This window comes from Homalodisca vitripennis, unplaced genomic scaffold (genome assembly GCF_021130785.1).
Source record: "Homalodisca vitripennis isolate AUS2020 unplaced genomic scaffold, UT_GWSS_2.1 ScUCBcl_942;HRSCAF=3924, whole genome shotgun sequence".
Classification (NCBI taxonomy): Eukaryota; Metazoa; Arthropoda; class Insecta; order Hemiptera; family Cicadellidae; genus Homalodisca; species Homalodisca vitripennis.
The window spans coordinates 1-27,434 of NW_025777055.1; the positions used below are offsets into that span (position 1 = coordinate 1).

The window sequence follows — 27,434 nt, forward strand, 5'->3', positions numbered from 1 at the left end:
TTTTAGTTTGTTTTGTTGGCAATAAAATATAAACACATAGCCTATAAAAGGTCTGAGAAGCCGTTCATCTTACGAAAAAATCTAAGTTGGGTTTTATAACAGTCTTTAAATCCTGTAGTAACAGCCAGATAGTAACATTTTTAATTCATGCATTGCACTAATGATCAAGCGCTGCACACTTAATATTTACTAAGAATTTCAGTTAAAAGTATATTTTACTAAAACTTTCAATTTTTATTATCTGAATAACCTCTGTACTCCAAGAGTTATTACAGAAAATATCGAAATAAGTAATGTTACTTATGTTTACTGTATGCTTTTTAGATAGTAAAATATCAATACATTTAAAATGGTACTTAAATTGATTAAACATGTGATTGTGTTTTAATATTATAATTTTCACCTAGAACAGTTGATTACTTTTTTTACAGGTTCTTTTAATAAATAAATCTTTGCTGCAATGTAGTTCTTACGGAAATGTTCACCAGCACTGATGCCGTTGAAAAAGTCAATCCTCTGTGAACCTATTGGCCGCAATACAAAGATATATGCCAAATTTCATGCCTCTATCTTTCATGGTTTTTGCTAGGCATTGATAAGTAATTCAGGACACTTCCTCTATATAGATAAGTCTCGAGAAACTAATTTGGTTATAAAGAATCAAATTCCGTCTGTTTAAAATTGACTTTTTGTCTAAGATAGTTCCATTACCATTGTAGAGTTTGCTTTGTGCCCCAATCAAAAATATTTACAAAAACGAAAACTAAATTCGATCGCAAAGCGTCTTCTTTCGGCTCTTTTAATTTACTTTCGATCTAAGATTTTTCAAGTGACATAATTATATTCTTTGTTTAAAGTTTGTTATTGACGATGGAAGGTTTGGACAGAATAACATTATTTCAGACATTTTCCATCGTTATATCTTACAATATCTCTCACACACCCTTTGTAACATCTAACATGTTATAGTTTGCCTCTTTTTTCCGATGAAAGAAAATATATAATTTGCATACAGCTTAAAAGTTACTGCTATCAAAAAGAGTCCGGCTGATTATATTCACTTCCGGTCTAAATTATTCTATAAAAATAATATATAGATACATATGTTGGTTTTCAAGACATCATTGGGTAAAACCGTTTTACATCAGCACTTGCAATCTACATCCGGTCTAAGACATTTCAAGTTGTATAGTTAATATTTGCCTTTGTGTCAGAATGACGAAAGTAATCGTATAACTAAAATGTTACACTGCGGTCAATAATATGAGTCTTTTTCCAGTCGTTTAAATTCACGGGAGGGTGGGAGACAGATAGACAGACAGACAGAGAATATGGATGCTATTAAAAAAAATCTTGGGTGGGGTCCTATAAATAATAATATTTATTTATTAGTTGTTCTAAATATTGGCTCTACCTAGAAAACCCACACAGTTGTCATTTTAAGATTATTTTGTAAATTCCTTGACAGAATAATGTTCCAAAAGTCCTTTAATGTTCCTGTTTGTCGTTTGTGCGATTCGATCTATACATTATTTCTGCATGCGTAAGGAAGGAAATACCGGGGTGATTGTAGTATTTTGTGGGTCGTATTTAATGTATTGATTAAATCAGTTAGTACTTTTAAAATCTAAATTACATTGATATCAATCATCAAACCTTCAAGGTTTTAAATATTGTTACAAAAACCTATTTTCTGTTAATTTTGAGTCAGATCCAGTTCACCTTCTTCCTATTGCCTGCAGCGCCTGAAATCTGACTCTGTCACAGATCTCACTCCTGGAATCTGGAGTCATGTTCGTCTGAAAAGAGCCAAACAGATTCGGTGACGAAGAAGCTCAAAACAAACTCTATCATCGTTTCAACATCAGGAGATACCTAGACTACAAAATATAATGTAATCTAGGTGAAGAGGTATTCTCATTGTCTCATCAGGGGCACAACTGAGTGCTTATGATGTTTTTAGACACGGTCTCTAAGCACGGAACAACCGAATTTTCTACAAATGACGTGTATTCCCAAGAGTAAACTCTGTGACAGCGCCAGATTTCAGGCGCTGCAATGGAAAGAAGGTGAACTGGAATTAAAAATCAAGATTCATATTAACTCAACCCTTCCCACTGTAGCCTACGTTAACCTTGGATTTTCTATTTTAAGTCCACAGAAAAGTTTTTTTTAACTTCATGTAATCAAACCATATTGCAATAGTGCCACACTAAATAAACAAATAATGAGAATGCTTTCATATCTATTAGGATATTCATTTGTAAACTTGTAACTTGCTCAGATCCGTTAGAATAAAAAAAGTCACTACTACTAAATCATATAAATGTATAACGTCTTTGTATACATTCTCGAGGTATACGTTGACTTTAATGCGAATTATATTTTTTAATAAATAAAACACTTGATAGTAATTCTTTAGTGTTAAATAGTTAGTTGACCACGAGATAGCAGTACTTTTATATCGCTACAGACGAGCTCCGTGAAGAAGACGAAGAGCAGTTCCCTTGGCCTGCCTAACCACTGGCGTGCTAACTGGGACACGTCCCTCCTCAGCTACCGAGGAAAACTTGATATAAATCTACCTTCACAATTTGCCAGTGATGAGTTTGTATTGTACAACTAACGTCACGTAGCTTCACGTAGAGATTGATAGGTTCCGAGTATGACATACGCAGGCCTTGACATTTTACTGAAAGATTATAACGAGTGTCTGGTATGCCCCGGCAAGACCAGAATTCCAGTTCTCAACATCACACAGTTTACATCCCTATGTCATCACAAAACATGACTACCAAGTGTGTCAATTATAAATTACAAACCAATATCACTTTTCCTACTGTGAGTAAAATTCTTTAAAATCTTTCATGGAAGGCTATTTTTACCATTTTTAAAACTCACAATGTGGTTTTAGTGAATGCAAATAACAACATAACAACATTTTTATTTATAATATAGTAACACGCAAACAACCCATCTTTTGAGCTTAGACACAAATAGCAAAAACGTGTTAGAAACTGTTCTTAGATGTATCTGAAACATATGACTATGCTGTCCTATATGATATAATATCATAATAACTCGACAGTATATACAACCGCATATAAATTGTCGAACTCAGCAAGTTTAAATTAAAATACTGTAAACTACCCATACTTAAACAAATCAAACATTATGACTCAGATATATCTCTTTTTGGATTTATTTGATTTAATGAACAGCTAAAATACTACCAAGTCTCTAGTAAATCGTAACCTTATTAAACATTTCGATGAAATTACATGTTACTTCTAATGTGAATTTTGGGGGAACTTAAGAATCAGATTGTTTTGGAGAAAATTATAATTGGTTACAATTCTTTAGTTTTTCAATTCACAAGCCAGTTTTTACAAATACAATTGCATATTTTACAAGTCTAATGCCATAAATACCTGATTGTAGTAGTCTTCAGTTATGCTCCATAGTATATAAGGCAATTAATATACCGGGAACGGTTCTCTACCTTGTTCACTGTTAAAAAACAAACAATCCAGAGTATTATATGGAAACAATTAATACAATTTTTAAATCTACACAAATTTGTATTGATTACTTTTTCTACTTTTCCAACTTTTTTCCTGGTTCTATTTAGGATTCGACCAACTTTTACGTGTGCTGTATGTACGAGTATTTCAGGGTTTCACAACATCCGATCAGTTCCATCGATTCGTACTTTATTTTACCCATCCCTGATTCGATCCGTGTTTCACAATAACGAATTCATGCATGACTTGAAATACTTAGTTCAATATTGTCTAAACTCTTCTATTAGAACAATGTCTAGAACTTGCGGAACATTACAAAGTTCCGCCCATGTAAAAAAGGCGAAACTACTCAAGATCACTTCTATAGATGCAAGCAAACCTAAAATTACAATGTTCAAACTTCAGCTCCAATAATGGTTTCATTTTGTGATCAAAATTGATAAGATTTGCAGACTTTGGGGATTTACTTTGAGTCCCATCTCTTATATTGGATTGCTTATGTTTATTTACAGAAACTATCAAGGTACCATAGTGGGTATATGAGTGATCGTTCAATAACCAAACAATGCACCCAACTGGTATTTCATTCTTACTGCATGAAACACTTCTCAAAATTCACACCATGTTCTACAACCTGCAAGAAAATTATACAAATATTATTTTTTTGCAACTTTTTGAATCTGCAATGTTTTAATTTATAAGCAATGCGCAGACAACTACAATAATACTAGTTACAATAGTCAATTTCGTTACATTGGAAGACCATATTTCACCATCAAGGTCTAACGTATATTGCGGTATCTGATTCAGGTGTTGTTTTCTTAGTCAATAAGTTAAAAAATCTCTATGCAACTCAAATCCAAAATGTCTTCTGTGCTCCTTCCGAAGTGACGTCATATTCAGGATATATAACTGTGGGGGTTTGGTACCGTCTCCTGCTGAGATCCCATTGGACAATAAAAAGAGAGAGCAGTAAACGCTATCTCAGCCATGCCTTCTTAGAAGGAGAGAAAGGTTTGTTTTGTTCCAGCTTCTAAGTGGACAGAGGAGGAGATATCCTTCCACGTAGGCTTTATAAAGCCTTTTTGAACTAAGGAATAACCTAACCCTACCACAATCATCCACAGTAAACTAGACATAATCGGTCAAATTATCCCTTTACCCACCCCATTTTCCGTAAGCAATGTACCACTCCTGGACATCCATTGCGTTGATAACATCGGTCTTTTTCTACAACTAGTGCAAGGTTTTAACTGATGCTTTAGGAGGTATTCAAACCAATAACAAACACAATTTGTGTTTGAAATAGTGAGTTTGTCTAAATATTCCCTTCCTAGCACGCCTGAATAGCCACTGAAATCAAACAAGCGTGGACGTGAAGTTTTCATGATGCGAAACGGACGTTTTTTGCTCGTGCAACACACCTATATATAGCCTGCCAAAAGAAAGTAGTTACTTTCAAAAAACATTAGCAATTATATAAAAGGCAATTGAATTAATATTTGCATGGACGTTGTTGAACGAAGTAACTGTATGTCAAATCGGTAGTTGTAGTCAAAGTCACTGGTAAAGCATGTTGGCGGTCGCAGGCCTGGTCAAAAACCCAAATAAACGCGAGGAAAGATTTCGAAGTAAAGATTTATAAAGTAGTGACATCCTTGGAAATCGCCACCACAAGCCAGCAGCATTTTCAACAACCACCTGTCTCGTCGGTCACAATATGATGAACATAACCTATAACTGAAAATTTAGGCTGTTTATCAACATAGAGAACCTTGACTATTAAGAAGCCATACTAAATACTATGCACTGGTATTATTATTAAGTCGCTGTCTATAAGGTCGCGTTGTTATATTACGTAGTAAATGATAACACTTACGTATTTTCCCGTCATTGTCAACCGTTACGTGTCATGCTTAACCGCAGTAATGGAGCATGTCAAGGTTATGTTGTTACATTCCCGTTATTTGTTTACTACCGTCGAGGTTTAACCGTAAGGAGCAATAAATTCACATCTTGATCTTTTCTTATATTTAATCTCTCTGTCACAAATTAAGGGCAGTCAGACAAAAAAATACAGATCCTGAAATATTTTAATTAATGCATTAAGTATATCATCTATTTAAATATGTTTAAATCAACAGGAGTGAAGACGAATTTGAGTCAAAACTTAATATAATATAATACATGGGAATTTGCGATAAAAGTCTACCCAGTTCATGATTATTTATAGGATGAGTTGTGGGGAATTAAAGGAAACAAAACCGCAAGGCACATTCTTGCATAATTCTGTGTGTTGACAAAGCTAACTCAGAAGGAAATAGCAGCTCTACCAGCGAGCTTAATGAAGAAAAGCCTACAAAAGCAGCCTACAACCGCAAGTTGCCTGCAAAGACTGACTACTGATCAACCAATGATTATGGTCTCTACAAAATACTGGAACACCAATCACATAAGGATTCAGTGAAGATAAAGCTACTACACAATCTCCTGATTATATAAAAAGTTGAGCTGCAGTTTGTCAAAACAACAGTACCTATGTAATGTTTAAGATGTAACCATTAAAAAATGCGTCAAATAATTGTAAATAACTAATTAGAAAACATGATCTTAAATTTAAAACCTAAACAATTCAGGAGGAAATACTTAAGATCAAAGCTCTAACAACCCTAATGAGGGAAAGATAACCTTCATGGCAATTTCTCTAACAAAAGCCCATATTTGGTACCTCAACTTATGGGCACCTTTACATATAACTAAAAACAGAAGTAGAATTTAAAGTGTCAAACCTAATCCTAGGTATGTTCTAGCTGCTAAGGTATCTAACTTGATTGCGGATAGTTCCGGAATTCCAACACAAAATTCTCCAATTCTCTTCTCTCTGGTTGGCCACCAGTCATTAAAGTTCAATCATGTGAAGTCTTTCATATCACATAATAAATTGTTTAACCTCTTATTAGTGAGCAAAATTGTTGAGAAATGATTTACAATGACCCTTTGACAAACCTGGATTCCATATAAATAAGGAGAAAGCTGATGAATAAATTGCTTTTGAAGAATAGGTTGTATTGTGTTTGACCACAACAGAATCAAAGCAGCGTGTTATAGGCCACGTGGTTTTTTTGTAGAAAAACTACATTCACTGTGAAGACTACATTCAATTTTCAAAAGAATGAACCAAGCTATGTAAGATGTGTGAATAACTAGTTTAAAAGTAGTAGCAGAAGGAACAGCTGCCTGCACACTCCCTCCACGGGAAGTAACTTGACAGCATCCCGGAAAGAGATATAAGTCGAATCTTGTTCTAAACTTTAAAAATCAATGTTCGGGTCCTCCAAGTATACCACTGAGTTTACTTAAATCGTTAGGTTAACAAATAAAGCATGCAACAGAGCACCTAGGCGGGTGTACCTAATATAGGGAGGCACAAATATACAACGCACAAACCAAGCCTAACCTCCTTTAACCTCAGGAAAACATTATTCTATAATGGAGTCTACATCTTCAGATAGAAAATGCTCTTCATATAAGATACCTTCCCTCAGGTATAGAGCAACAGGTATCATGTAGGTGTCAGAGGGTGTGCCAAGATAAAACCAGGCCTCCGTCACCCCGAAGATATCAAAACCGATATTGTCCACCAATAAACGTACATCTCTTCAAACCTTCATATTCAGATGAGCAATCCAGAGAACAGGGCCCCCCCCTAACTGCTAGTTTCCCTCCCGATGGGCAAGGAATAATCGTACTCACACAGAGACCACAGTCACCATTTAAATACAGTAGGGTATTTAAATACTCACAATGTGGGTGTTTTTAGTTTTTGAGCTTTCCACGACATCTTTTGATGGTTAATGATGTATTGAGCAAACAAATATTGTACAGTCATGTGATGGATTAAATTGAAATGAATAATAATATTTATCCTTATAAAAAATAACATATTTGTAAAAATACTTTAAAAAGTGAGTGTTATTGTGTACTTACAACTTTGTGTGCCAATATTGTCTTTGATACTTCTTTAAATGTGTTTTAATGGCATGTTTCTTAAATTAAGATGAAATCTTTTGATTTTTGTTTTTACTGTTTCAATATATACTGAAATATTTTGTAAGAGTTGGTAACATTTCATTACAGTATATTTATTGTACTAGTACACGGCAAAATGCCTGAAAGATTAAACTAGAAACTAATTACTTCCAATTTAATATAAGTGGGTATTGCCTATACTATTATATAAAGCCCTAATGGTGTGTGTGTTACTCAATCACGTAAAAACTACAGGACCGATTGTACGGAAATTTTAAATGGACATATAGGCATATTCTTATTAAAAAAATCCCTCCATGCTTAGCCCCATTGGTCTATAAGAGTTTTGGAAAATCCCATCTTGGTTTCTAAAATTTCATTACTGTAAATGAAATGAAAATAAACCATTTTAAATTTATACACGCAAAGTTAGGGCTGCATGGCCCTTTCTTAGACTTAACCTTCGACAAAGTAAAATTTAAAAAATTATTTAACCCTTTTAGCCCCGGCGTCCGATATACCGGACAGAGGTGGTCTAGCTAAAATGCCCAACGTCCGATATACCGGACGTCTCGAGAATTTTAATGTAGCTGGCTAATAATATGTCCAAATGCCATCAGTTTCGGTATAGTAGTCGGTGAAGAAACGGACTACATGCAAAAACAATAAACCTTCCAATTGGCATCGTATTTCGTCGTCATTGAGCGTAGTTTATTTGTCGATGTCAGTTGTCAGACGACTTCAGTTGCATTGTTGTTTGTATGCTGACTTATAACCTCAATTAGTTTGCGTGATTGAAAGCGGTTGTTTTTTCGTGTGATTTATTGTATTATTAGTAAAAAAACATTAGTAAACGTCGTAGAGAAAAGTTACCAGTGAGTGAAAACACTTTGATAAACACTGGTACTTTGGCATTATACCAACCACACCCATACATGAATCGTTATTTGACATTTTGCTTCTACTGATTACTAGATTAGCGTAGAACAATATTTCGTCAATATAAAACAGGAATTGTCTTATCGCAAACCCCTCCCCATCCTCAGACAGAGGTCAAAGTCGAGCGGTCTCGTAGATAAGTGATTGCAGAGTCCCGCCGCGCGGCCTGCCGTAATCGGGATTCTCGAGAAAGATAAGATAACAGCGACAAAAATACCGATCACAATACCTGGAAATTCTTGTTGATTAATGGAATGTTAGTTCTGTTACTCAACTAACATCGTTTTATAACGTTCTAAGTTCATTGAAAAAGGTTTAAGCGTTGGTGGCATATAACGGAATCTTACCCCATTCCCAAAGTACCATAAAATGTATATATTGTAAATATTATTTCTTTTACTTTTTTGAAAAATTAAAACAAGTTTTAGTCTTACAAACCATTACAATTAGTTTGTGTTATTTTACAATTGTTATTATTTCAAAAGTGCAAAAAACAAGTAAACATATCTGTATACTTCTACTGACGTGTATGTGGAAATATATGAAGAAGTGCTTATGCAGCAATACAATTAATTGTATATATCTCCTGCATTTATCAAGGAAAGTTCTTAAAATTTTGTGTGTGTAGTAAGAAATATGTGTACAACAAAATTGCTTCATTTTTCAGGGGCTACAATTTTTTTTTCCTACCGTTTATGTATGTCCAAACTATAAAAAATAAAAAAAAATTTATGTATAAATACGCAAAAAAAAGAAATCATTCTGTAAAAGTACTTTTTAAACTATTACATCTAAGAGTACACTTATTTTTGAACAATTTAAAACAAAAACCTAAAAATTATCTTCAAAAATAAGAAAACTAGATGAATTTTCCCTCAATTCTGCACTACGGTCCCTTATCGCCATGGGCTTTCTGGCAAGTCCATGGAAAAATGGCTGGGGAAATACTACCTAACAAATAAACAAATATTTTTGCTAAACAAACATTAAATAAGAATTGAGCCTGTAAAATGTAATGAACTGTCCTTTGTAAACATTGTGTTATGACAGCACAACCATATATTTAATTCATTTAACCACTATTTTCAATTTGTATAATATATTTATAGTCTTGAAAGCATAGAGTAAAAAAATACCTAGATGAGAAAAATTAAGTTTTATTAAAAATATTCTTTTAACTGTAAATTTTAAGTAATTTAAAGTATACCAGCTTGATCAGAGCTGTAATGCAGATATTAAAGACACTTTCACGTTAACTTTAAAGACTGTGATAAAACCCAACTGAGTTGTCTTCTAACAGAAGTAGAATTCTCAGATCTGTGTATGTATATACATATTTTGCTCAGGGAAACAAGGCAACAAAAACTATGGCACAAAAAAATACTAATACATGAGTAAATTACAATGGCCATAAATACACACCTGTTTACTATTTTCTTGTGGTAGCAAAGCAAACTCAACATTGATGTCGGAAGTATAATTTACTAGAAGTGTTCATACATATACAAAGGTTAAGAAATTGCATGCAAGGCTGTGGGTAACTGCTATTTTATAATGAAAACTTTGTCCTGTACGAAAGCTTCAGTTTTAATGTATTCCTTTTTCTGACAGCCAGGGAGCACTGAAGGCACTTTATACCTGTTCGTTTGATTCGAAATCAGTCTGGAAATGCAAGAATGCTCTGGTAGAACTGATTAAGGAAAATAGAGTAAAATTCAGTTGGGCTTTGAGGGAATTCATAGTAATGAAAAAGCAGATACCCTCGCCAAAAAGGGAGTGGAGTCCTTTATTGTGAGGCCAGAGCCGGGTTGCAGGATAGCTTTCTCCTACAGGAAAGCTCTTGTAAAAGATTGGGAAAAGAGGACAAGAAACTTTAATTGGAGTAGGGACTCTGGATTAAGACAATCAAAAATGCTTATCACTCCTTATGCTAAAAGGCGGGCATCTCTCCTAGATCAGAGTAAGAAGGATATAAGGATGATAATAGGGATGCTGACAGAACATGGCCCCCTTAGAAAACACCTCATGAAGGTGGGCCTTAGCCAGACTGATGAATGCAAACTCTGCAGAGAAGAGGAGGAATCAGTGTAGCATATTTGACTAAACTGTCCTGCTATATCTAAAATTTGGAAAAGATTCCTAGGGGTATATCTCCTCAGCCCCATGAGCATCAGGAAGAACAGGAGTCCTGAAGTCTGATTGTCTTCTGTAAGTCTCAGATTCTGAGAATACAAATATATATTAGGAAGGCACAAAGGTCCTTTCAGGACTAAGTGTGGAGACAATCACCTCTTTCCCTCAGGAAACAAGTATTCCTTTTATATTAATGTCATTTCAAAAATAGTGAAAGCTCAGTTTAATTTTCTATCTTTTGGTTTTCTTCAGTGTGTAAGTAAAAGAACATTAATATTGTTTATAGGAGGTTACATAATATCTCGAGATTTACTGGAAAAAAGGACTAAAACAGGCCATAAATCAGGCTCAATGTCATTTCATTTTTTTTCACTTTGCTCCTGGAAAATAGCAAAACAAACATTTGGGATAAGAGAGTCCTTGTGACTTTCAGAGTAAGAATAGGCCTAATAATAATTACAATAGTTTAAGTATGTGTGTTGTATATTAACGGGTAACAAAATTTATTTAATGAAAAGGATCTGTAAGGATTACTTTTTATACAGATCTTTTAGTTCTTTAGGATTAGTTTAATGTAACTTTAAAAATAATGTAGATATATTTATATTGATTTTCAACATTACTGCTAATTAGTCTGTTTGATTTTTGTATAATTTCTTTTCAATATTTCATTACAACAAGTGTTCTGTATGCTACATAGTTTTTAATCTGTTTAAAACCACAGTTTTATTCTGAATACAATAGTCCAATGGCTCTGCATGACTTTTTGCCTATCTTAAAATGCTGATGTGCAGGCTCAACCTTTGAAGGTTAAAATACTTTTACTAACGAGTTACACCACAAAAACAGAATCACAACACTAACAAAATATAATGACATGAACTACACTAAAGTGAAATTTCTTTGCGTTTAATGCTCATTTACAAATTCACATAATTTTAGGTTCTATATTACAAGGTTATATTTGTTTTTATGGCCTCCCATACTATATAAATATAAAAAATAATCTATACAAAGAAACTTTCTTCATAGAGTTTTATGATAAACGGAGATAACAAAAAAATTAAAAACTTAAACAAATTTGTATTACGGCGAAAACAACAATAAAAGTACAAAGAACCCCCTATTCACAGTGGCTCAACTAGTTTGTTTACATCGGCAGAATTTTTGTTGCTCGTCAACAAACCAGTAAATGTACTGCAAAAAAAACGGCTGCAATATTGTTTCAAATAGTTCAAACAGAGAAGAAGCAACACAATGCAGAGTCAGTAGAACCCACCAAACTATGCCCATATGTCAGTGAAATAAAACGTAGTACGCCACTCATGCAGTGTCTGTGATTCATCCGCTAGCGGAACTACAGCACACTGGACAGCATCCGTGTTTTGTCCAGAAAGGGTTAAATTTCTTCCAATGAATTGTCAAACAACGAAGTTGTAATTTAATATTGGTAATGAAAGCTTGTTACAAGATAGGGGAAACAGAAAGAAAAAGTAGTCGTTAGTTTAAAATAATGTGTTTTACTACAAAATAAAAAATATAAAGGTATCAAATATTAAAACTAAATATAAATTGTTTATGGCTTACGCTAATACTAATGATGTGCTTTTAATTACTCTTAAGTATTAAGACACACAATTGATTTCTTATAAATAAGTATCAGCTAGTGTAAATGTTTCCACATTTTATTTCCAGGAAGCTTTTGTACTTTTCTTGAAGGCCATTTCTTTCAGTTTAGGAGACAAAATTTTATTGCATATTTAAATGAAACATTTCTTAATGACAGAATGGAAATCTTTATGGCGTATCTAGATGAGAGGTTATTAAGAGTAGATTTATTAAATATTTTCACAGAATTAAACGTTATTACATTTACATCTAAGAGATTCCAACCCTAAGAACAGCAACCTTTGTACTTTACTTGAAGGCAATCAAGTTTTGTTAGGGTACATTGTTATTATAGATTTAACAATAACATTTTAGAGACATTCTAGAACTTAATAACAAAAATGAACACATTTAAAATATCAAGCTTTGAGCGATACAGAAATGTCTTTGGTTTGCTTTGATTAATACTTTTCAAATACATCTGAGGAATTGCACACATTTCATTATAACAGCGGAGACAATGTTCAATAGAGTGTTAACTTTGATTGTCTTCTCACTTTTTAATATACTTGTGGACTTTCCCTCCATATCTTGCCACAAAAGCAGACACGTTGAACTTCCTCTTACAGCCCTCATAATTCATGTAGCGGATTTTCCCGAAAATTTCTCTCTCCCTCCAGCCTTGGTCATGTATACCACAGATTGACCACATACAGCCTACACATAAAGACAATATTATATAACACTCGATAAAAAAACAGAAGACATAAAAACAATATTATATACAAAATAGATCAAACCATTTTGTAAATTGCATGCAAAAATAAATATCCCTTCCTGCTTAATCTGAAGAAAGAGAGATTTTACATGTAGCTGTCATCTCGAAATTTCAAATTGAAGATACATTATTAGTTGAGACATTCAAGTTGAATCAACCCTTCCTAGCTATGTTAAGTGTACTTTCAAATATTGAGAAACTGCACCATCTTTATACCTTACAAAATTGTTTAAGCATAAGAATTTGTCTGTAACAATGTGGACTTGTTTAAACCCTCTCCCGCTCGCAAGGCATGAATCGGCACGGCCACAACATAGCCACTGCAGCCTAAACGGCACAGATCGGCACGCACTGCTTTATCTACTAGAGCCGATAAGTGCTGCTCTCGAGTAGCAATAGTTTGTACTACTAAGGGTTGTTTGCTATCAGGAGACCATTTACTTTACTTTTACAGTAGATTTATTCCATTATTTTGCTATTTATATTAGTTGTGCGGAAACAATGGCGGGTTGTAGTCGTACACTTCGTGACAGTGAAATCGATCTCGTTATTAGTAGTGATTGCGACGATTTCAAGTGAGTGTAGTGATGTACCAGAGCTTTGTGAAGTGGTTGGTGGCATTGAGGATGTAGTTCGGAGTGATCACAGTGGCAGGGGCAGTGACGGCGAGCCAGACAATGACCTTCACCAAGTAACTGCGCAACAAACAACCCGGCGCCCAGCTGTCCGTGTGCCCCCTCCCTGGTCTCGTACAATCAACTTCAATGAACCAATATATAGTAAAATAATTAATATATATAATTATAGTTAATTACAATGACAGAACGTATGTAAGTTGAGACGCCGCGTATTTTGACCGAGCCCGACCGGCAGAGCGAATTAATTGAGGTTAGAAGCACCATGAGCGCCTGGAAACAATGGGAGCGGGAGAGGGTTAATTACAATCAATATGCAATTGTTTGCAAACATGTTTTCTGCTAAAGATTCAATTGTATATTTCTTCAAGCTTTGTTGTTAATTCAGATGGTTTTTTTCCGAATAGTTTTTCAACATAGTTTGATTTAATAAATTCTAATTTAGTAATAACATTTGTATTACTGTAATATAATTCACAATAAATAACCTATTGTAACTGATGATGGAAAAATTTCACAAAAATTGTTTACTTTTAAAAAATTTTATATATTAAAAAATTGAAATATATGACTTAAAATATTAAATGAATTTGATTCACAAGTTATACTTACCAACATAACCGCTAGGATCTCTGCCGTCCATGCTATATCTGTCATTGAGGTAAATAGCTGAAGCTAAAGCCTCTTCAGGCGAAGCTGTCCACTCCAGTATCTTCTTGGCCCAGTACATTCGCAAGAATCCATGCATTTTACCTTCCCGGACCAGCTGTATCTGAGCCGAGTTCCACAGATCGTCGTGTGTTTTGCTTTCCTCCAATTCTGACCTTGTATAGACATAGGTTCTTTTGTCTTTCCTGTAACATTACAATATGGTCACAGTCAACATATTAGTAAGATACAAAATTGCATGCGTGTAATATTCACTGAAAATGTCATTCCTCTACTATCTATGACACTGAGGCGTTATGGATAATAAATGCCAAATTGGTACATTTAAAACTGCTAAACTAGCAAAGATTAATACTCTCAGTCTCATTTCCCATAAGGATACGCTTGGTGGGCCATTTCTTAACCCAACCTAAACTATCATTTTCACTTATGGTATTATTCTAGAGCTCATCAAAGCTGCCTAGGTTAGCTAACAGTAATAAATCTCAGTCTTATTTCCAAAAAGGATATGCTAATTTGGTGGGCCACCTTTTAATCCAACCTAACCTATCATTTTCACTTATGGTATTGTAGAACTCGTTTTAGGTGCCTAGGCTAACAAAGATTAATATTCTCAGTCTCATTTCCAATAAGGATATGCTAATTGGAAGGGCCACTTTTTAACCCAACGTAGCCTATCGTCACTTATTGTATTGTAGAACTCGTTTTAGGTACCTAGGCTAACAAAGATTAATATTCTCAGTCTCGTTTTCAATAAGGATATGCTAATTGGAAGGGCCACTTTTTAACCAAACCTAACCTATCATTGTCACTTATGGTATTCTAAAGCTCCTCAAAGCTACCTAGGCTAACAAAGATTAATATTCTCAGTCTCATTTCCAATAAGGATACGCTAGTTGGAAGGGCCACTTTTTAAACCTAACCTAAGTTGTCACTTTCGGTATTCTAGAGCTCTTAAAAGCTGCTTAGGCTAGCAAAGATTAATAATCTGTCTCATTTCTAATAAGGATACACTAATTTGGTGGGCTACTTTTTGATGTTACTTATGATCGTTCAGTATTTTTTTGGCCCAGTCATAAGCTCCTTTGATACCATCATATTTTTTTAAATGCAAAATTATAATTTAAGAATTGCAAGAATTACATTAACAAAATTCTGATCTTACTTGTGATCGTTCAGTGTTTTCTTGGCCCAGTCATAAGCTCCTTCGATGCTGTCATATTTTTTGTTGTAGTAACAAAAATTGTCAGACAGTTCTCGCCGGATGACTGCTTCTTCTACAAATGCATCAACACTCTCCTTGTGGCTGGAACCTAACTTTTTCACACACAGTATTGCTCTTTGAACTGAAATTTGGCCTGCAACATGTAAATACACATTTATTAAAAAATAGTGTGTACGTTTTTATTTAATGACCTATATTTATGTAATGTTAAGAATTTGGAAACAAAATAAAGTAAATTTTGTGAAAAAGGTACTCCTCTGAACAACTTTTCTAACTATGCTTTTCTTTTGTGTATGCGTAGTGATGATTAATTTGTTTTTACTAAATCCAATTTTTAATGAGCAACCATACAACTAATAACAGATAACTTTAAAACTATTGTGTTTTAATTTTGGCAAGTAGTTTTAAATTATTTTTGTGAATTTTATTAGGTTTGTTTATTATACAGCCAAGATTGATAGAAGTTTTAAATGCCAGTTAATATCTTTCATGCATTAATAACAATGATCTTGTCGTTATAGTTTTTAAGATATTTATTTTAATGTATTTGGCAGTTTTATTCTTTCTAGTTGTTTTTTGTAATGCTTTATTAGTATTTCAAAATTCTTAGTTCTACGTTATTGATTTGGTAATAATTTCATAGTTTATGTTTAAATACAAGGTTTCTTAGTTAAATTTTGTCTTATGATGAAGGTTCTACTAACTGATTGACAGATGTTTGTTACTCAACCAACCAAAGTGAAAATAGGGGAGACAGATTGCTGAGGGCGTTGACAGTCGGATCGTTGCGCTTGGAGCCGAACATTTTGATGCGTTTGTTGCAGAACTCCTGCAGGACAGAGATGCCAGACTTGTAGCCAGGCACAAAACCTGTCACTGGTGCTACACTGAGGTCCACTTGGAGACTCTTTTCTGCTGCCTCCCAGTCAATCTAACAACAATCCCAGTGTCGTGTGAAATCAGTTGGTACTGAGAAGCCCTATCCTACATTTTAAATATCAACAATAACTCATGAACATTAAAATTTAAACTTACTTGTTTAGGATCTACATCCTACAAAAGATTTTAAAATAAAATTTTTTTAACAGGTTCAAGAACAATAATTGTGTGAGTGATTAAAACTTAATAAAAAATCTAATGATGTTATTGTTAAAGTGAACACTATCATTGTCATGTCCAGGATCAGTAATGAAACCTGAGCGTAATTTATTATTTATACTGAAGTTTATTGCTGAACCTGGACACAATATTAATAGTCCACACTTAACAATAAAATCATTATTTTTTTTGTTATATCTGAAATTACTCACACAACAGTTTTTGAACTTGTCCTAACTTGTCATTTCCACAAAAACTTTAATGGGCTGTAGCTCCTAAGCCAGTAAGTTAAGCAAAAAATTGCCCATAATATAAACCTTTCAAAATGTAGTTTATCTCAAATTCAAAGGAAATATTAGGAGTGTGTTTAACACGTATACACAATGGTTGTTGTGTAATATCACAAGTACCCAATGGGATACATATCGTCGTAACATGTTAACAACATTCTGAGCACATATTTGAATCCTACTCTTTAAATTCATTGAAGTTATGTTTATTATAAATGTTAAAAGTAAAATAGAAATGGACCAAGGATAGCATCAGATAACTACGTAAAATATGATAATTGGGACTTAAAATTGGACCATTGATTACAAGGTTTTTCTATCAAATTTAAATAGTTTAAATACAGTAGGGATATGAAATGATAGTAAAAGATATACATTTTTTTTTAATTTGTACCAAATTCAATTACATCACCTTAAATAAACATTTGATTTGCCATGAATCCAGTTGTCCCATTATCTTAACTACCAAACCGTTATATGTACCGTTTGATAAAAGTATTATTTATTGAAGTCAAGTCACTAACTTTACTATGAATTAACTTTATTGTAGTGGATAGCCAATGTAATAATCTTTCATCATCAACCCTTACCTCTTATCTTCTACATCTCAAAACAGCCAATTCAAGAGCCATCTTATAAGACAAACAAATTTTCAGTAGTGTTACATGACTGGCTATCTAGAAATCCATTCTATAAATTGGACGAATATCATAAAACTATCAAAGATGTGATATGAAATTGTAGCCTACGAAGTAGTAAGAAGTTGCACAACATTTAATCTGAATGGTTAGTACTTGTATTATATCTACTTTTTAATACTCGAATATATCTAAGGATAAAAAACTTGAGAATGATTGTTTAAACAAAACAACAATATCTATTGCAATGTATGTTATCTGCATGCTGAAGGATAAATAAAATGTCTTATTACTTTAAAAGCTCATCACCTTATCAGCCTTGAGCTTTCCAGAGAACGGATGTTTCACAACGGGCGGAAACTGGGTGAGGAACTCCGGCAGCTGGCGGGTAATCTTCCCTCTGATAGTTCGGGCCCCATACTCTAGTTTGTCAGACGCCGTCCAGCAAGGCACGATATTGTGTGCATCCACCTAAGTTGCAACAGAGTGCACACAGTGGTTAGCTCAATGACATTCTGAAACAACGAATATGGCACAATGTAACACACAATATATACTTTTCTTTTTAATCTATAATTATGGTTACGTTATGTAGTGACGAGTAAGTAAATCAATACAAATTATTGTCCGTTTTAAATTAAAGGTTTGTAGTTTACAATAAAAAGAACTCAGAGAATCGGGTTAAGTTCACTACACACTATACAAGGTCAATTTGAAATTCTAATTTTGTCTGCAGTTGGTAATAAATCCATTCTTGAAGATAAGAGGAAGAAAAGTGAAGATTTGTTATACTCTTTGGAACAATTTTGTTTATGTAAAACCCCAAATGTTCATACCAGGTCCAATGTTATGTAACAGTGTCCTTTTCTTGTTTAAAAAGACAAACAATGGTGTTTCTGAAATGAAAGAACTGTAATAAGAGATGAGTGCACTAGAGCATGTATATGAGCATGACTCATGGACACTATCTATGACCATAGTTGTTTTAGTTGAGAACAACTGTCATTTCATGAGTTAAAAAATGAGCCTAATCTGTCCTAGCCATTAAAATCTCTTATTCTAGTGTATAATATTGTTTAAATATTCATTGTTCTCATCTCAGTAAAAAAAAATAAATTAAATTATTTAAATTAATTTTTTAGTTTGGAACCTGAATGAGCTTGTGATTTATTTTTCATGGAAGATGTCAGAATTAGTAGATCCGGACTCACAGAACATTAGTATATTAATTATTATTATCCTAACTCTTCCAATACATGTAACAATATACAACAAATCTGTTATGAAAAGTAATAATAGTTGGCAAAAGCAAAAAAAGTTATATAATGATAATTATTACTCAAGATGTTGAATTCATGCTAAACTGCAAAAATAAATTATTTATGATAAATTTATAAATTATAAACATAATTTATAAATTTGTTATGACAAATATTTATTTATCATAACACAAAGCATTTTATTATTTATGATCATAAATAAACTATAACAATATCAAAACATCAGAGAATGAAAAAAGGAAAAAAATACAAAACACAAAATTACATCAGACTATATGCGTAATATTGACAGCTTTTATACTTTTGTAGATAAAACAGACAATAGTTTTTTTTGTTGTAAACGATCAACGTGTAAAGGAGTCACTAGTTAAACAAAAGGTGTACAAGTCCTCAGGAATTGTGTTGTTTCTGAACCCATATCGTACAGCTTTTGCTGTCATAAATTTGTGATAACAACCGTCTAGAAGAGTCTCTCGATCTTATGCCAGTCGTTGCTTTCTCAAAGGAGATTCAGAACAATTGAGTCCTGAAGGACTAGCTGTTGTAGGAACATGTCTTCCATCACACACCTTATTTCTAAGTAAAGGTAAATAAATGCAGGAGAGATAACAGTTCCACGAGAGGGAAATAAGTATAACCTAACAACGTATGGTGGGGTAATCCAGGACCCCCCCCAAAGCAAAGAAAACAGCTGGAAACTTCTCACTTAATCCTTTAAGTAAGCTTGGTGTGGTGACCAACGTCACAACTTACCTGAGTGAATTAAAGGGTTCTCAGAGAACATAGTAGTTGAAAGATCTCAAAATACAATGAATAAACCCGAGGACTGAAAAGTTTTGCTGCAATATTAATTGTTAATCATCAAATTATTTGTAGTCTGAGTTCCAACATTAATTCTGATCCAGCAATCACAGTATCAATTTTTGATTCCAATTCTAATTTCATGTAATGTCCTGTCGTAAGTGTAAATGTAAAAATAATGAAGGTTGCCACATTACAATTATTTTTGTTTCTATGTTCATGTAAAGAAAGGTTCAATATATTTTTCTGTAAGAATTAAAACAGGCCTAATTATTTTTTTGCGGCAGAATTTCACTTCGTACACAACAGTACAAAAAATATAAAATTGTAAATTATTTTTTGTAGATTATATTTGTAGAATGTAGGATTGTAGATACAACTAAAAATGTAGTAGTTTTCTCAAATGCTTATCACTCAGTATAGTACTAAATGCAAAAGAATCTCCATACATACAAGTTTTACGTTGGAAGTGATAGATTGGACACTCAACATAGGTGAGGTGAGTATAAGTAATTGATGTTATTCTACTTTCTTTAAACATCAATACACAATATCAATTAACACTTAAAATAAATTTGTGGATGACTCAACTATTTTTATTTCTCAAAACTGGAATCTACAGTAAGAGTAAAATAAAAACTGGAGTACATTTTTTTTACTATCGAACAAAACAAGATTTTTATTTTGATAAATTTTAACAATTTTTTGTAAGTATCCATTTCAAGACTGATAGAAAACTGTTCTTATAGTCCTAATACCTTATTTCAATGGTTCGTAATCTCTCCCTCTTCCTTACCCTTAGGGTACACGAAAAGTTTTATGAAATGAAATATGTTTATTGTCATTAATCAACAGTAGTTGCAATAGACGTAGTCAAACTTGTAAGCCTTAGTGTACGAATTTAGTGGGTACGAAAAAGGGTTCACAATCACATTAAGTTAAAATTTAAAGATAGTAGATATTTTGAAAATATGAAAATTCTTAGTAGCTTTTAGGCACTTTACAATCGAGAAAACATCTTCTCAAAGAGCTCAAAATGAGCCCTTTTCTACTTTAAAGGTTAATAACCAAGTGTATTACTTGAGAAAGTGTAGTTAAAACTTTTATTTTTAAAGATAACCTCCCCCATATTCAATTAACTATTTAAATTGACTTCTTCAAACAGATTGTACATTGTACAGAAATTCAATATTGTACTAAGCATCACTTGCCTGAATGAGAGGAACTTCCTTAGGTAAGCTTTTCTTCAATGTTTGGGCCCAGCTGAGACAATCTCTGAGAGGCATAAAATCCACAACTACAGCTCCAATTTTGTTCTTCTCAAACAAAACCTGGTAGCACCTCTTCACCATTCCCGATCAATAAGTGGAACTCAATATTGAGTGATTTACACTCAGATGCTACCTCTTCCAAACCTGGAACATGGGCATTTAACTCGCATCAAACATTTGAGGAAAACAAATAATTTAATTACCAAATTAAATAGGGTCAGGTCTCACCCTTTCCCTCCAAGTACATAAACAACACAGATAAATAAATAAGTTGGAAGCTTTTTTAATCATTTATGACTCAAATAAATTATATTTTTTAATTACTTGTAACTCAAAAAAATATTTTTTGTGTTTTTGTAATAATTCATTCCTTGAGGAATTTAGAATTTGTTAGAAAATAAATAACACATCACTCTCTGAAACCATAACTTGTGTACATATGGTAAAAATTTCACATTTTTATCTGCAGTTGTTTTTATTTGGCCCTAATTACTAAATTTCCTAAATTTCCAATTTTAAATGCCTGTAATTGCCCTGGAGTTATTACAAAGAAGTTTCTACTCTCCCTGTCATAAGGAAAGCTAAAGATCTGTAAATTTTAAATACAAAAATATTTTACTAACCAAAAATGTATTGCACTGCCTCAACCTAGAAATTCCCCATACAGCATCCTGTATCCTATAAAAAGGGGTTTACATTTTTAACAACCAGCAGATGAGTATACCTCAGCCAACTTGTATGAATGTATACATAAACGCAGCAAACTTGAAAAAGTGTACCTTAAAATTTTGATATATTGATATCTGCAACAGAAACAAAATGGTGGCTGCCAACTACCATGCAAAGAAAGAGAAAGTGAAATTAGGGATCACTACACCATCTTTGGTATTCTGGACAAAAGTGTTGAATTTCCACAGGAGGACCTGATGGTTTGTTCTCAGCGGTTTGTAGAACTGCCTCATGGTTTACTTTCGGGGTGCGCTGCAACCCTTTAGGCTAAGTGCATGGAAATAGACCGCCCCTTAGAAGAAGAAGGTACACTTTTTAATATGTTTCCAACTTATATAAAAATATATAAACAAATTTGCTATGATGCTGTTCAAAAATGTAAACATCTTCGTGGGACACTCGTCATTTTAGTTAATGCATTTGTAAATATCAACTTCTTTCAATTCTCCAAACTGTAAATTATATTAGTAAATAAAACAATTATCATATAAAAGAGTGAAACGTACTTTCTTTTTTTTGTAACAAATTAAATATATGAGAGATACAAAGCTATTAATACATTATTAAAATTAAAGATACTATATTTAAAGTGTCTTTTAATTATATTTAGTCATCTACTTATATATGTGAGCTATGAATAAATTAAGTATTCTACCCCCAATAAAGGTGACTATATTTTTTTAGAAGGATTTGTTTAGAAGAAATATTTTATTAGACAATTTTACCTTTAAATAAGAACTTGTAATGCCTTATTGTGGCATCTAAAAACTTTGGCTTCACACAGAAACATATATGAAGAGGTATTTCATTCTTGAGCGCCAACTTTTGAGCAAATAGGAAAGCCCAATTATCTGAAAACAAAACAGTATATTTTAGACAGTTTCTGAAAAACATTTTTCCTATAGGAAATATTTGCATAATTCAAATAAATAACAATACAGTACAATCGTTATTCAGATGAATTGGGACTGGAAGTGATCGAAATGAACAAAAATTTGAATATAAACCGTGAATACAGTAAATAAATTACAGATGATAAGGAATTTACTTGTTACAAATATATAAGTAAAAGAGAGCCAATGTAATATTTTGTTTTATAGAGATTAATTATTAAGAAAACAAATCAAGTAAAAAAATAAGACTTTGTTCACTGTTTTGTACTTCTGATCTATTTTAGAGCATTCATTCTTCTAATGTCAAACCTTTCATGAAAATCAAAGTGTATGAGTAAAACAAACATTAATTTTCGTTGACTTGTAACAACAGTTATTTTAAATATTAATCAATATAATAAATTTAACCATAAAAAGTTCCCAAAAAAAAAAACAAACTCATTTTATAAGACTATTAGAGCAGTCTAAGTTGCTGTTGTCTAAGTTAACAAACAGTATATTAAAAATATTTTATTTGTGTTCCGATAATCTTACATAAGTACATATGTGTGGAAAAACATATCGATTTGTGAACAATTATCATGGATCCTTCTTTTACCTGGACAATATCCTGGCTTGCATTACTGCATCAAAGTGCTCTTACCCAAGCAATAATAATAAAAAAATAGAACTTCAGACTCTGATTCTATTAATTAATTTAACAGAGTATGACATTTTTACAATGTATTTAAATCAATAAATTTCACATCACACGAGTACAAATTTGTCTGTGTAAGCAGTGAAAGCAATGAAAGTTACTGAACAACGCCCTTACTGAAAATAACTTTCAGTAGTGCACTGAATGGTTTGCACAAGAGAAGTAGGCATCGAAGAATGAATTTTGAAGAAGATATAGATAATGATAGATAAACATTATTCCATCCTCGATATGGTTACTTTCTAGAAACCTCTTAGGCTGCTGTTATCAACAAACACAATGCCTTAAATGTCAATATATACATAATACAAAAAATAAAAATATGAAGGAAAATTTAATTACACACTATAGTAATACAAAATTACCTTGCACTCTCTCATCTCGAAACATCCAATACACTACTCCCTCAGCCCAGTCAGGCACATCTTGAGCGGAAGACAGGATTTTCACACGTTTCTTGTTGAACTTGAATTCTAAAACTGAGTCAGCTGCCTGTAATATATTGGATACAGAATTTAAATTCAGTTGTTTTTAAATATATTGGTAATTTAAACCTATAAGTACCAGACTTAGTTTTATTCATCCCATTTACATCCACAACATATAAATACACTAGTTCAATAAAATATGACAGAATGTCTAGTACTAGATTTTTCTCAAGAAATTCAGAGAGAGATGGTTGAATTGAAATTAAATATAATCTAGTAGTTCATTTTGCCAATAATGTGAAATTATGGTTAAATCGTCAATACAATCTTTATAGTAGACCAATATCTTACTTTTTTTCTTTCGTCTGCCAATATCCGCACATAATCGCTCTTCTCAGTTTTGCTGACATCACCAGATAACTTAAGCTTCTTAGGAGATGGCTCTTCACTCCCCATTACAACTGAAAAATATATTCAACTTGTTTAGTATTCACTACAAATTTAGTTAGATGATACTACATTTGATCAAATTAAGGCATCTATTATATTTGGTCTATTTTTACAAATAAACTTCCATGCTGAAAATTCCATTGATTATAACTTTATGTACTCATAAAACTGTTATCTTAAAACAAAATATATTACAATGGATAAATTGATACAATATTTGTATATTGTCACAAAACTGCATGGGGCTGCACCTGCCAATGTCATAGTTCGTACTGACAGTGACGAACAAAAAATATACCTTTAGATCAATCTATCTATATATATAAAAATGAAACTGTTCGTGTGTAACAGCATCACTCACAAACGGCTGGACGGATTCGCCTAATTGTTTTTTTAATTTGTTCGTCTTGATCTGTAGAAGGTTATAGGATACTTTTTATCCCTTTCCCGATTCAGGATTCCGCCCCACTGGTTACAGAAATACCCGTAAGAAATGCATTGCAGCAAACATATGTTATTAAGTGAAAGAGTCTTTTCAAATTTTTAATCAGCTGTTCTTTGTAAACATATATAATGCGACAAAAAATATATTTATATATAAATTTCTTTACACTTATAGTTTTAAAGCATAGAGTAAGCTTAAGAGAAACGACAAATTTTGTTTAAACTGTTTCTGCAATCATAATATATAAAAATGAATGTTTGTGTGTTTGTCCTTTATAGACTCAGAAACTATTGGACCGATCACTATGAAAATTTGTATTTTTCTATGTAGAAGGTTTATACGCAATGCCCATTGATGTAACTAACCACCAGGCTGTACTGCAAGATATAAAAGTTATCAAAGCGCCTGCACATTATAAAACTGCAATTACAACACAGTAGTTACGTATATTAAAATATCCAAACACTATTTGAAGGCAAAGAAATATACGGGCAAAGCTTAAGAGACGCGTGCGAAGCCGCGGGAAACAGCTAGTAGAATATAAAATTCCCAAAGACTGATATCTAAATTTTGAGAGCTAAAAATATTATAAGTTCATCTAAAAATATTATTCCTAAGTACCATTGCAATTACCGACAACTCCCCACTACCCTAAAAGTACACATAGAATTTTAATTCATATTACGAAGTAAAAGAAAACAACACAATGCCTTTTCTGTCCATTCTGTTACAATAATAAGTATACTAAAGTGCACTCTATGTAACACTATTTTTTACATTGAATATGCAGAATAACATCACTTACTCAAACCAGAAAAGAGAAAGAATGGCTATTTCTTTAAACATTCAGGAATCTAACCATTTAGGAAAAGCAGCACCGAGATGTCTGAAGTAGTTGCACAACGTCAAAAGGACTGAAATAACAGGGGAAAAATTGTAAACTTCACCATGGTGGTAGAAACTGTAGCCAAAATGATGAAAAACAGACAAAGGATCATAAAACTCTTTAAAAATTACTTTGAAATGCAGTTGGTAGACCTACTCTTCCCACTTGAATTCTCTCATTAATATTGATAACCCTACTATCCCCTTTATTTACACCTGTGTTGCCCTTTAGTTTGTTATGCTTCCACATAAACCCCGATCCCCTAGATTGATAGATTAATTGAGATATAACCAAATATATGCTTAACGAACACCTAAAAATTCTTTCTAAAAACAAAATTATACTATTTTAAGAAATTGTTAGAATTGGTTTTTAGATTGTTTTAGGCAATGTGGCTACAACTAACATAACACCACTAATTTAATAAAGGGCAAAACTAATATAATCATAACCTTCTAAATATATTTTTGTATGTTTAACCTACTTAAAAAAAATATCATCAAAATATCGGTAACACATGATTACATAATGAATAGCCTACTTTCATTCTGATGAAACAGTATGACCAATTAAAAACGAATACATATATTTTGTAATATTTTAATTGCAATAGAAAACGTAAACAATAAGTGGCTAGGATCGGACCACTTCGCTATCCTGGTATTAGGTAACTGGGAAACTAATAACATAGTGGCGCAACAGATTAGCAGGTATAAAAATAATTATCATTGTATTAAATTTTCTGAAGTATTTTTATCGCCTTACCATTGAATATATGTAATACAGTTTTTTGTAGTTCATTTTAAATATTTCAATACAAATTTATTTACTTTTTCGGTATTTATTTACAATACCGTGACCATGGAAAATGGACTTTTTTTTCATGGGTTGGGCATTTATAGCCTAGTATTATTATCACAGGTGCATATAAACTGGGGGGAAAGAATATTATTGTATTATATTGATGCCTTTCGGGCATTATTGCGTTAAGGAGCAGGGGCATCAGGGGCATCACGTGATCTGAGATTCAACTTTTGCAAGCTCGAGTTAATTTTTTTTCTAAAAGAGCAAGCAGTGCGCAGCACTGCGCAGCAGGCAAGCATCGTTGACAGGATTAACGTACTAGTCTGCATCATTTCAGTAACTTATCACTTACCTTAATGAACATCCAACACAAAGGTGTGCCATTACCACTACTGAACTAGGAGGTTAAGAATAGACACGGAGGAACAAAATAGTTCAAAATGGTGTCCCTTCTTTATCTGAGAGAGCTGCAGAGTAATACCAAACTGTCAAATATGGATAGTGTTGCCAGAGGTACTGTCAAAAACAGAGTTTTCAGAGAATTTCAAAAAATCGTAACTCCTTTGATTTTCGTTGCCGACAAATTTTTTTTTTCACTATTGTTTTCAGGAAAAAATTGTAGTTTTCAGGAAAAAAAAAATGAACATACCTTTCCATGGTCACGATATTGTAAATTGATACCACTTTTTCTTCTAAACAAATGTGTGAATCGGTGTATGTTAACACTCCATCAGGCGCTATACAGAGTTTTCCTCCGTGTATTTTTTATTATTAAAAATAGTACTACTTTTCTGATGTTGGCAGTCGTGTCCTGCAGTGTACTTCACGAGCATCTTTCGGAGAAGCGAAACAATAGCCTCCCGCTTATCTTTGTCAAAATCTGTCAGTATGAGGTCTACTTCCGAGCGAGACTGGACGATTCCTCCGTGAGCGCCCGATGTCGTGTTTGTAGTCCTTGAACGAAATCTCCGTGAGCGCCTTATAGTGTTTAGTTTTTATGGAGTAATAATCCGTGTGTGCCTAAATGTCTGACCTGTGATGGTTTCTTTTTAAGTTTTACAGTATATTTTATTTGAATTTTGTGAAATGGAGAATGAAGACGAGAGACTTGTCAGTACAGTACCCGTGTGCTAGGGAACATTTCAGTACTGTTTATGGAGTGAACATTGTCGTTATAAGAACCA

General features: G+C 32.9%; 1 protein-coding gene across 1 annotated transcript; it reads right to left on the minus strand.

Moving 5' to 3' along the window:
* Nucleotides 1-12,131: 12,131 nt before the first annotated feature.
* On the minus strand, nt 12,132-26,622 carry LOC124371107 (deoxyribodipyrimidine photo-lyase-like). Its single transcript, XM_046829420.1, is given in 12 exon segments — nt 12,132-12,950; nt 14,259-14,500; nt 15,481-15,673; nt 16,275-16,290; nt 16,292-16,471; nt 17,876-18,037; nt 20,859-20,969; nt 20,971-21,062; nt 22,373-22,498; nt 23,603-23,729; nt 24,017-24,126; nt 26,603-26,622. Coding segments are annotated over 11 exon segments (1,518 nt in total). The 5' UTR covers nt 24,122-24,126; nt 26,603-26,622; the 3' UTR covers nt 12,132-12,786.
* Between the last annotated feature and the right edge of the window lie 812 nt (nt 26,623-27,434).